This window comes from Calidris pugnax, unplaced genomic scaffold (genome assembly GCF_001431845.1).
Source record: "Calidris pugnax isolate Ruff unplaced genomic scaffold, ASM143184v1 scaffold20, whole genome shotgun sequence".
NCBI classification, from domain to species: Eukaryota; Metazoa; Chordata; class Aves; order Charadriiformes; family Scolopacidae; genus Calidris; species Calidris pugnax.
The window spans coordinates 22,002,947-22,015,805 of record NW_015094510.1 but is presented as its reverse complement, the minus strand read 5'-3'; the positions used below and the strand labels follow the sequence as shown (position 1 = coordinate 22,015,805).

General features: G+C 35.8%; 1 protein-coding gene across 7 annotated transcripts in view; it reads left to right on the top strand.

Moving 5' to 3' along the window:
* FRY (FRY microtubule binding protein) overlaps positions 1-12,859 on the top strand; it is a 217,415-nt gene that overhangs the window by 117,977 nt on the left and 86,579 nt on the right. For all 7 annotated transcript variants that reach the window (XM_014965913.1, XM_014965912.1, XM_014965910.1 and 4 more), the window contains exons 12-17: positions 805-908; positions 1,398-1,506; positions 2,431-2,517; positions 4,253-4,424; positions 6,041-6,173; positions 10,465-10,572. In XM_014965913.1, coding sequence (XP_014821399.1) covers positions 805-908; positions 1,398-1,506; positions 2,431-2,517; positions 4,253-4,424; positions 6,041-6,173; positions 10,465-10,572 — 713 coding nt within the window. The remainder of the gene's footprint in view (positions 1-804; positions 909-1,397; positions 1,507-2,430; positions 2,518-4,252; positions 4,425-6,040; positions 6,174-10,464; positions 10,573-12,859) is intronic.

Sequence of the window (12,859 nt, the reverse complement as noted above, 5' to 3'; positions counted from 1 at the left end):
TTGCAGTTTCTTTGATCAAACTGCAGTCTTTGATCTGTGACTCAACATTTGTCCACGGACAAAAATTCAGCTCTTTGCCATGGAGATTTGCACTGTGGGCCAGGCAAATCTTATCTCAGGTTAAATTGTACCGGACTCCTTCAAAGTTTAACCCGGTGGATGGCCCAGCACAAGGGAGGCCATCTGATTGGACTGCATGTACTTGTACCCTGCTCGGAAAGCCCTTAAAACTGCCACAGAACCAGAAAACTTCATATGACCAAAGAGAACCAAAGAGACCCCAAAACAATCTTGTACTAGTTCAAAAGTTTCCAAAAATAAAGAGCAATCCAGACTAAAAATCCAATTCAGTCCAGCTGATCCCAGGTACCATGTTAATTAGGCTGGTCTAAGCATCCACGGATTTTTGTCCTTTCAGTTTGAATATGTTCAGTACATTTATTTATCTGTTGTGTTCTTCATACCAGGTCTCCACCATAGGGCAACAGATTTGAATTGATAAAATCAACTGAAGATAAGGTTTTCTTTTCAGAGTCAAATTGAAGGAGTTTTCAAATAGGAATTTCAAAATGTAACATGTATCTAATTTAACTAACTTGATACTTGGGTTTTTCAACATTTATGTAATACCAGGAGATGTAGGTCAGATGCATAAGCGTCCTGCAGCTACAGGAATGGGGTACTGGGCAGCTGCATATTTTTGTTGTGTCAGTATGAAAACCCTGAACCTTGACATCCATTCAGTGCAGAACTTCCTTTCTAATTTGTGTCTGAGGTTTATTCTTCCATTATATCTTTCTCTAGAATAAGGACCCCAAAATGGCTCGAGTTGCACTGGAATCTCTGTACAGACTACTGTGGGTTTACATGATCAGAATTAAATGTGAAAGCAACACAGCTACCCAAAGGTACGATGCTGTATTTGTAATGACAATCGGGCTGTGTAGAGTGGATGTTGCCAGTGAAGAGGTTTTGTAGCTCTCCTGAATTCTTTTGAATCAAATCTATTCCTGTTGTGACATAAAAACCTCAACTGTACACACCAAAACGTTCCTTTGTGTGGCACCATCAGTTATTTTTTCACCTATTAAAATTACTGTATAAAGTGCTTCTGCGTTTGAAAGAGCTAAAAATCACTCCTTGCCTGGTTAAAGTTAGAAATACTTTTGTAGTGGCATGTCATTGACTGGTTTATTGTTACTTTTACTGTAATGAAATAAAATGATTACACTGAATTTGTAGCAAAGGATCAGAACAAAATACCCTATTACATTTTCATTTCAAAGGAAACACATTCTAGACTTTCTAAATGGAGTAGGATTTCCAACTTAGGTTTCATGGTAAGTGAAGGTCTGCAAGGTCCAGAAATGTCTAATGCTTTTTTCATTCTTTTACAGTCGACTTATTACTATTGTTACAACACTTTTCCCAAAAGGGTCCCGTGGTGTTGTGCCAAGAGATATGCCTCTAAACATCTTTGTGAAGATAATCCAGTTTATTGCACAGGTATGGGAGAACTGCGCATGTGTCTTTCCAATTAATGAATAACTTGTTTTTCCAATAACAAATTAAGAAATAAGTAAAACTCTATTGTCTGAATTTTTTGCAACCCTATTGTTAGCATCTTTCATCTGGGCAATAATACAATTATAGATTGAGTTAGGGCAGACTTCTTTTGAACAACAGGTTTTGATTAACTTTCCTTCCACCGAAAATGAATAAAAATATTTTCAGTTCAACTCAAATGTATTTTTATTAGCTTTTGGAATTGCCAGCAAGTCACAAAATGCATATGTTGACAGGCTCTGACTGTCAATAATAAGCTATATTTTGTGCTGATAGTGAATCATTCTCGCTATATAGGACAATGTGCTGCACTGCTTTTCAAGGAGTAAGTCAGGGGAAAACCAGTTCAGCATGTAGTTGACACATTTAGTTTTCATCAGTTCAAATGGGAATTGCTAAAATAAACTAACCTTCAGTGCACAAAGTTTCATCTCTTTTATTACTTAAACTCAGAAAACATTCCCATTGAGCAAAGCACTTAAGCACATACTTAAAGTCTCTGAATAGAATGAATTAAACAGATGCTTAAAATCTTCCCTGAACTGTGCCATCTGTGAACAAGCTCGTTTTGTATAAAATAGTAGGTTAGTACGATAATTACCACAGTTTAAATGAAATAATTAAAAGCTGTATTTCCAAAGTGGATCATTTCTTATTTAAGTGCTATAAATTTTTGAGTTTGTCAACATACAGCAGTATTGAAAGCTTAGATCTGGTAATATGTTCTGCATACTTCTGAAAATCTGTTTTTCCATACATTTAAATAAATCCTGATTAAACTGGCTTTCAACATTCTGTTGCTTTAAAGAAAATAAGTAGCGTAAGTGAGCAGCTTAATGATTTCCAATATTTGTACTATTTTAGGAACGTTTAGACTTTGCAATGAAAGAAATTATCTTTGACTTCCTTTGTGTTGGAAAACCAGCAAAAGCTTTCAGTCTCAACCCTGAGGTACGATACACATCTGCATTTTTTCAAGTTACTATGTATTGTATTGAGCTACATTTACTTTCTGGTTACATTCTAAATATGCTTTCACCTTTGTCCGGTTTTCAGGCCAAATCTTGAACTTGATTAATGGGTAAAATATATCTTGAAGTTTAATCTGTCACATTGTTTATGCCTATCTCACAATTGCTCTGTGAGGATTATCAAATGTGATGCAGTGCAAATGTATAAAACAAAAAGATAAATAAAACTACTGATCACAGTATCTCCTTATCGCTCTTCTGTTGTTCTATGCAATGCCTTAAACTATTTTAATATAAAAATACATTTTCTGTAACAATCTCAATGTTTTTCAAAACAGTTTTACTGAAAAAGTGCACATGATGCAAGAAGAACTGAAACTGATAAGAAAGAAAAAACTCTAATAAAGTTTTATCACTCTGACTGGTAAAGCTCTACTAGCATTAGTGTCAGGATTCCTAGTGCTTTCCCTAGAGAAAACAATCAGAAATTTGAAAAACTTTAAAAAAAAATCAAAAATAAGTGGGAAAATAACAACAAATTCTTGTGATAATAATGTATTTGCTTATATTTTGTAAAACATTTTCATTTGAAAATTAAGAGTAAACACATGACAAGTGAAAAGCAATTGTGATTATCTCATAAAATCTTTCGGTATTAAACAGCCACTCACTAAGATGTTACAATAGAATGGGTTACCTTACAAAAATTATATTTGATACAAAAATATATTTGGAAAAGGAGATTAAACTTTTTACTGTCAAAAGCAGCAGAAATAAAAGGCAAGCTTTACTTTGAGCACAGCTTTCATCCTTTCGGAGTGCAGAAAAATGAAAGAGAATTGTTGAGCAGGCAGTCCCCACCACGTTCTAGGTCGGTTGCCTGCAGTATTGGCTGAGGAAGGTCCTGCAAAGGACGTTGTATATTAGCATCCCATGAAGCTGAGCTTTTAGGGAATGGCCAGAGTCCTTAGCTTCTTGAGGAACCAACATCTGAAATTTTACTATTTATGAACAATGTAAATCTGCAAACAATGAAATAATTAGGCTACTGTTTGATGTACATAGACTTCAGCATTCTAAAATAATATGCGTAATCTATGTAAATGCACCTCTGGGAGACTGTAAGTGGGACAGCCTCTGAATTTTTGGAATACGATCCTGGGAAATGGAAACATTCTGGTCTTTCAGTTGTTGCAATGCAAAGCCTGCAAGTTTTCCTCTGCTGAAATCCCTGAAGACGTTCAGGTCACTTAACCTCATCTTCCTGGTGTTTTCACATTGCCGTTTCGGCACTGAGCACTATTCCAGATTTTTCACACAGTATGGTCAACCCTGGGGCATTTAGAGAAAGTTACTAATCTTTCTTCATAATGACCACATAGGACATTTGTGATTAACTGAAGGTCTGATTAAGATATATTACTAAACTCAAGGTCAAAGCCACATACTTTGTCCTGAAGATAAAGAGATAACGCACTAATGAAAATACTTAGAAATAAAGTTTTGAGAGGGGAGAGCAGTGCTCAGAGTGCAGATATGAACTCACAATTTTTTTCATGGGCTTTTTTTTTGTTAAATATATCAGACTAGTCAATATGGCAGAGATACAGAAAAAATGCTGGCTGTTACATACTCCAAATGTCAAAGTGATTGAAGAATATGAGTAGAATATGATTATTTTATTATGATACTTATTCATCTTCTGAACTTTACAGAGAATGAATATTGGTCTGAGAGCTTTCTTGGTAATTGCTGATAGCTTGCAGCAAAAAGATGGTGAACCTCCAATGCCAGTGACTGGAGCTGTCCTTCCCTCTGGAAACACTCTCAGAGTGAAGAAAACGTACTTGAGCAAAACTCTTACAGAGGAGGAAGCTAAAATGATAGGTCAGTAAGAGAATGGACAACATAGAAACTTGGGTGAGAATGAATGTGAAAGAAGTCTTCAGTACCTGAGCAGTATAATTTACTATTGTTAAGTCTTCATTTCTTTATTGTAAAAGTTTATTGTGCATTCTAATGAAATACATTGTTTAGTTTGACATATACTGGTTTTTTGCTTTCCTTTCAGGAAAAGTCCTGAGTGGTGCTACACAAGTGGTAGGAATCCTGGGTTCTGGGGGAGTTAAGATCACATATAGTTAAGAATTACCTTCTTTCAGTGCTAAATACATGTACTTATTCAGGGATATTAATCTTATTAGAAACAGTGCCTGTGTTCAGAATATATACCAGCTTTGAAAACCAGCAGATTCCTTATTTTAATTGCAGTAACTCACACCAAATGAAACTTTCAAAATGGCAGAAATTTTTAAATGTAAAATAAAACTGAACTGAAGTGCCTAAGTTAAAAACACTGTTACCTTGGCCTTCCTTTGTAGAACCCTGCGCTTTAGGAAAAGAGCTTCTGTATCGTGCCCTGAAGGGGCCTGGTTTTGCTGGGAAAAAAAAAAAAAGGCTACTCAGCTTAGCACTTCATTAAGTCCCCAAAGTTACGTGAATGAAACAAAGTCTACATATATCTGCAGCAGTGAGAAAGACCTGTGTTGTACTATTGCTAGATCATTGTAGTAATATCAAGAAAATAAGCCATGTAAGACCCACTGCTGTTGAAATGTACAAAAGACAGATTATGTAGTGCTGTTGCTAATTGAGTTCATTTTGGTTACTCCTCATGCATTTGATAATGTTTGAACTATTGAATTCTTATATTTTATTAGGAATTTCTTCACTATTTTGTGATACTATATTCTAGTTTCCATGTATAACATGTAAGAATAAGCTAAGTAATCCTTTTGGCTTCTGCTCTGCCATTGAACTTTATCAGATCTGAAAATTGATGTCCTTTTGAAATTCTAAGCTTATATTGTCATTATCAAATAGGAAAAGAATTGACATAGATAGAGCATAGATAATGAAAAATATATTGTTCTGTGTTGACATATGAAACTTCATTATGAAAATTAAAATTTTAGCCTTTGATGAAAATGGAAAAAAAGTTAATTCAATTTTTGTTTTTAAGTATTTGATGTCCATCAGCTGCTCTAAAGCTGTATGTCTAATATTGTTTTTCACATAAAATGTCATGCCATTAATTTCCATACCAAATAAGTTTTAGGAGAGCTCATTCAGATTCCTTTTTTTTTCTTTGCCTGTAGTTTTTAAACCTTTTACTTTTGTCTCGAAAAGTCACAAAATACATTGTATAAATTGGCAAACTCTGCGGCTTCATTTGACTATGTAGGGACATATTTTGACTAAGTATTTTTTAATTTTTTCTCCAGGAAAAATATGTGTGTTGGGCTGTTTTTACATATGATAGCATTCTTTATGGAGAGGGCAATATATTCCACCTTGGAATCCGGATATCATTACTAGTGGAATATGCTGTCTCATGAGGAAAACATTTTTCTTAATTCATGCAGAACAGCATGAGTAGGCAGCTTTTTTTTTTTCCATATTTGTAAATATCCCAAATTTTACAAAAATGCCTATTATTGCAGGTATGTCATTATATTATTCTCAAGTAAGAAAAGCTGTGGACAACATACTCAGACATCTTGACAAGGAAGTGGGGCGGTGCATGATGCTAACCAACATACAGATGCTTAACAAAGAACCTGAAGACATGATTACGTGAGTGCTAAAGAACAGTAAATTCCATAAAACATTGAGATGTAATTTCAGAACTTTTTCTCTCTTTCTAGTTATCATGACTCATCAGAGAAACAGCAAGAAACAAAAACATTTAGCTTAATTAGTGCATACATTGAAAAAATGTTTATGACAAGTTGATTTCTTTGCATGTTGCAGTGTTTGGAATTGAACTGATACTCTCAATGTAGCCAAAATCACATGTGAATCCTATGAATGTTGAGGTGGTAGAAGTTGAAAGACCAGAGTGGAAAATCTGTCAGCCTACATTCGGAAGACTGTTGCAGGGTATATTTGCATCACTGAACTTCAAAATGAATGCCCCAAATTCTGTAAATCCCTATTAATCTTTCAAAATTCTCATTACTATTCATGCCTGTAATCAAAATCAAATCTTAATTAAAAACTCATTTCGTAAGAGTCTTTTGTTTAAGCAGCACACCAGAATCAAACGAGAACAGAACAGAATCAAACCAGGAGATCTCAAGCAGTGTTGAACAGCAGTATTTTATACTCTCATCCAAAATTATTAATGAGGAAAGTTTCCTGGAGAGAGTTCTATTAAGGTGGACATCTAGTAGGCTTTAGAGACACAGAGACATCATTTGACACATGCAGAGCATGGATTGTAGAGATCCCAACTGTAAGGTGACCTTGCATATCTTTCTTGTCAGAAGAGTGGACATGGTAGTTACGCTAGAAGAGAAACAACACCTGAAAAAAATGTTTGAGGTGTAATGAAAAGAACATTGGTCTCTTTGAGATTTGTTTTTTTCATACACTATCTGGAAAAAAAAAAATAAATAGGCAACTTGGTAAAAATACCTTGAGTGGTAGATAGACTGTAATGACTGTCCAAATTCAACTACCTTTTACAGCTGATAGAATATTTGTGTTCTAATGTCATTCCTCTGCCCTTGTTGCTGTGACTGTGTAGATAAGATTGTAAGATCTTTGAGTTTTCAGCAATATCTTTATTTATATTAAATGCCAATATTGCTATCCAATATTTTTTTTTATAGTACTACCCAGTAAACTGCTCAGAACTCGCAGCCAGTTTTCATAACCATTTTGGGTATCCAGGCTTTTGCAAGAGGCAAAGTGAGTTTTGAAACTCACATCTTATTCCCAAAAGATAATTGCACAGTAAAACCTTGACCACTTGGATAAGAAGTGTATTTAACCTTAGCTGTAAATATCCTTTCTATGGTTTCTTAGCATCACCAAAGTGGTGTTTATTTTTAGAAGCAGTGAACGAATAGACTTAAAAGAGTTTTAAATTTCAGGAAATCTTACAGTTTGGTAGGAACTTTTGTCACAGACGTTAAGATTTTAGGGTTAGAAGATCTAGACATGTAAGTTACTGTATTTTTGTGTTGTAGGTTATATCCAGATGAGTTGTAACTTAATATATACATTTGAAAGGAAAAACGCATTAGAACACATTTTTACTTGTATTATATTTACTAATACATAGGTAGAGCGCTACATTTATCTATATTTTAAAGTTGTGGCTTTTGTCATATTTACATATAGTTATTGTATAAACAGAATATCATAATGATGTTTTAAATAGCAAATAAAATAAGAATCAGAGGGAAGTAGCTAGGCAATGAATAGCCATAACATTTTAAAGTATACAGATTCTTGAATTTTCTTTGGCAGTATTAGACATGCTTCTCTATTTAATGGCTGGTTCTTTAAGCATTTATTGTTGAAGTTGTAAATGCCACTTTGAAGTGTTACTAAAATCCTGACTAAGCAGCATCCTCCTTTGCATCCTCCACTGGGATATGAATTTCAATACTGGTTATAAATGCTTTCCAACATCTAGTCAAAATGAGGCTTCCATTTTTCTAACGTACAAACCTGTAATTGCTAGTACTTCAAAGATTTTTGCTGACAATAGCTAACTAAAATTTGCTTTTGCTGGTATGGAAACACAAAGTTCCAGGTGAGGACAGCTGTCGGTGTCTTCATCCAGAGATGATCCTGTTGGACCCTGTGTCAGCCAGAGCTGACGGCAGAGCCCTCTGAGGCCCCCCTTCCCAGACGCTCCCCGTGCTGTGCCTGGTAGCTCAGATGATAAGTTGGGAACTTGAAGCTCAGGTTTGGATCTTCTCCTCCTAGTCTTCTGAGCAGCTGATAAGTCACAAAACACCCACAGATTTTATATTTATAAATAATTACTCATTTGCCTTCATAACAGCCTCCTCTATTTTTCCTATTTCCTATAATATTTCCTATTATTTTACTTGCCTCCATTTTAAGTGCACACACTGTTTACCTTTGCCAGGGATTGATAATAAGGAAATTCTGCAAAGTTTGCTTTTCACTTCAAGTCAGCAAGGAAGACTCATTGGCTTGCCTGCAGATAAAATTACTGATAGCACTTTACTGTTTACAACTATAAAAATATAATATTTTGCAGTAATAATTAATGCAACGAGTATTTGCATTAGCAAGAATAGTTCAAAGTTCATAATCAAGTTCTCAGATGAGATGTTGAGATTTACTTTTTCAAGTCAATTGGTGACACTTTTCAAGGTCTATCTGTTCGGAGAGAGGATACAGGTACAATCAGATAGAGATAATTCATTGTGAAGGTAGTTTCCCTTCATTGTACAATTTAAGTCAGAAGACTAAAATCATATCATCATATTATTTTATTAATGAAATACATATCCAAGCTGATAAGTATATAGAGTGTTAAGAGAAAGAATGGCATTCACTAAAAAACTGTCTTTAATCTCACTGGTGTCAGTTTGTGCCTTTTCTGTGCCAATTATTTCACTGAATGCTCAGTGTTGCTCTATAAATCTTATTTTAGACTTGTGAGATGGTATTACTTTCAGGCTTTCTCTGTGACTGAGCACAGAAATGAGGTATCCAAATGCATTGTCCCCTGCATGGTGGAGAGACAGAGTGACATAGTAAGCAGGGCATTGGACTGGGATGCAGGAAAACTGGGTCAATTTTCTGTTTTGTCACCGAATTTCAGTGTGGCGTTCAGTAGCTTACAATGCTTCTTGGTGCCTCTCTTTTACCCCCATTCTTTTTTAGTTCAATCAGAAGCATATTAAAGCCAAACAGTAGGGTCCCTAAATAAGACTTTGCTTTTTTGATTACTCCAAAGCATATTACAGTAATTAATTATTACTAATAATTAGTAATACTGTGGGAAAGACTGTACAGTTTGAAATGCTGTTATGCTTTGCTTATTTCTCTATACTCAATCACCAAAAAATAGATCATTGAAAACGAGCAAATAAAAAGATCACAACTTTGGGTCTGCCCGGAGGACTTCTTTAATCTGCATTCTTACCAAAAAATATTGGAAACAAATCAGAAAACAACTGCATCTATTGTGAAAATAATCAGCATCTGAAACTTGAGCTACTTCTAGAAGTCTTAAGGATTCCCAGGCTAATTTTTGATTCGTGCTAAACTTTTAGACTCAACCACTTTCCCAGGCTGTAAGGGAACAGTTGAGCCATTCCACAGATTAGAGCCGCCTTGGGGCCACTAAAACATGTGTTAGCTGATAAGGGTTGTTAAAGTGCTGCTGTCTCAGGTGAGGACCAACAGAAGCTCTCTGGCCATACCAACCTCTAAATTATGCTTCTTTTTCAGTGTAATAACGTGTGTTGTGCAGTTTCCACAGATCTGTGCCCTATTGAGGGCAACTGTCTGGATCTTCAGTCTTGTTATTTGGGCTTCTTACATATCTACTACTTGCTTTACACAACTGTTGTAATATAGCTGTATTGTGGCAGGGAACACCCCAGCTTCTTCCTCAAGGCCAGGCCGGATGGGGCTTTGAGCAACCTGGTCTAGTGGGAGGTGTCCCGGCCCATGGCAGGGGGTTTGGAACTCAATGATCTCTAAGGTCCCTTCCAACCCAAACCATGCTATGATTCTGTGATTCTCATTGCCTCATCCAAAGCTTGCATCACACAAATGCTAATCTTGATGGAGGAACTCTCCTATGTTATAACTCCTTCTTGATATATCTGCCAGTTCCCCTTAGACAGAAGCAAATTAGTCACTAATGATTGATTTTTCAAGCACTGTGTAGATTTCCATTTATTCAGTGGGAACATTTATTCATGTTTCTTTCTTATTTAATTTATAGGGTCTAGCTTAGTGTCTTGGTGATCTTACTAGCCCTCTGGCACTCCGTGATGTCCAGCCCTTTTCTGAAAAAATGTGGGTGGATCTTTTAACAGAATTACTTGTTAAGCTTAGTCAAAATTCTGGTTTAATTTTTCAGCGGTGAAAGAAAACCAAAAATCGATCTGTTCAGAACATGTGTTGCTGCTATTCCTCGATTGCTTCCTGATGGAATGTCAAAACTTGAGTTGATCGACTTGCTGGCAAGGTAAGTTGTTCGAGCTTTAAATGATTGCTCAAGGGGAATAGAATGAAAAAACTGAGCCACAGAATGCATAACTGTTTCTTAGACAAAACCATATGCTCATAAAAAGTAATCTGATATTTATAGATAATTCGTAGAAGTCATAGCATCATGTTACAGGCATTGTGTTTGTACTGTAGACTCCTAATTTCATAAGAGTGGATACTTCATCCAGAACTCTTTTCCATCAGTGTGTAGGTTACATGATATTCACTATTCTTCATTATATTTGCCATTTGTTGCCTTTTTTTTAACCATCCTAATTAATAGGAGAGTACATCTTTTCTCTGTAGTGGAAAACCATGGAGATACCTGTTTAGTTTTGATTTACGATTCCCACATCTGTTTGATTAAACAGCATGTGCTAGATGTGGTACCTTTCCAAATACTTTTTAAATTGATAGCAATTATTTTAGTTACAGTTTTTCATCTTTATTTTTTTACTATAACACAGAAAATAATGAAAAGGATAAGTTTAAATTTCATATCCTCCCTACTTGGGGTCCATTGAATTTATCTAGGTAGACTTCACTGAAGAAGGTAGTCTGCAACATGACTGTTATTAAGTTTGGGTTTCAGGACTTCAAATCAGCGACTAACTGCAAATAATTATGATAACAGGTACTGGTTAGTACAGAAAAGTTTGGGTTTCAGGACTTCAAATCAGCGACTAACTGCAAATAATTATGATAACAGGTACTGGTTAGTACAGAAAAGTCTGTTACATTTCAGTTCCAGTATCCATGTCAAAGATTTCAGCTTGTGTATTTATGTGAGTGGATTGTAGTGGTAAATTGAGCCACGAGGGCCTTGCAGCATATTGGTCTGAGGTAACTGCAACAAAACAATCTTTGCCACTCCATTCTTGCTTTTGAAACGTCTGTGAGGAACGACAGGTAATAGGAGTCAGAGCAAAAGCATTTTTTTTCTGCTCTGTGAACATCCAGCTCCCAGTGATGTGCAAAAACAGTGAAACAGTTAATTCCACTAGCAGTAAAGAGTGCAGACAGCCAAACAAGCCAAAATCGCAGCCAAAGGTAGGCGTACTGTGGTACGTGGCCAACTTGATTTCCTTGTGTTTAAATCCTCTGCTATAAATCACTTGTGGGTTGGTTTAAATCATTACATTATCAAATTATACAGACACCATATTAAAAAGTAGCATCAATTCTACTTAAGGGAAATGAAAAAGGACATGTTTTCCTTTAATCCAATATTTTCATTAGCTTTCTATCCTTAGTAATGGCCTTAACTGAGCTGGTAGAAAGCACATAACCATTCTGGTCACAGCTCTTCAGTCACAGAGGATTGTCCAGGTCAGACCCATCACTACTCTTAAAGAAGTTTGGAGACTAATGTGGATTCTTCATAAATTGGTGCTTCCCTTCTTAAGTCTCACACCTGTCAGCATAACCACTGGTCTATCTTTATTCTATCATCAAACTTCATCCCAGTTGGGATTCTTTAGCCACAATCAGTTTGTTACCATTTCTTGGGTAATTTCCCATGCTGGGGCAATGCAAGCAGTAGGTCTGCTTGGGTTATCTGACTCTGAGACATCAAGAGCAGCTGAGAACATTATCTCTAGACCAACTTTGGAAGCAATTACATGCTCAGCCTTTCCCCTACAAGGGGATCTTTGGGAAGCTGTTCTCATCTTCTACATGTACTCATGCTGCAGCATGAGACATTGATACTGTTTTAAGTCAGATTCTCCAGTGTAAGCAAAGGAAACACAATTAAGGTAAATGTAAGTGAATGCATAATAAGTGGGAAAGCAGTTAACAGACAGTTCATGGTTCAGAAGATGTATAGCATGGTATTGAAATAACCGGGTAGGGTCTTAGTATTACAGAGCAGGATCACAACCTGAACACACACACAAAAAAGTGATGTTCCTATGAAAAGGCAAACCACATGTATAGATAGAAAGAAGTCTAAAAGATTTTTGAAGAAGTTCTTCTAGTATAATCAGTATCAAGGATGACTGATTTGAAGAATAATGTCCAAGCTGGGGCATTGCAGTTGAAGAAGAGACTGACCAGAGAAGAAGAGAAAGTAACATCAGCTGGTCAAATAATTAGGTCCATTTAGTATGAAAACAGTCTATAAAAATATAGCTTCAGAGAAGAAAGTAATAAACTGTTTAAGGAATTAATACCTGGCTAATAATCTAAGCCTCCAGACTACCCCAGCAGCAGAGCTGCCTCTACATTCTCTATACTGTTCCATGTTTATTTGGGTTCAGATT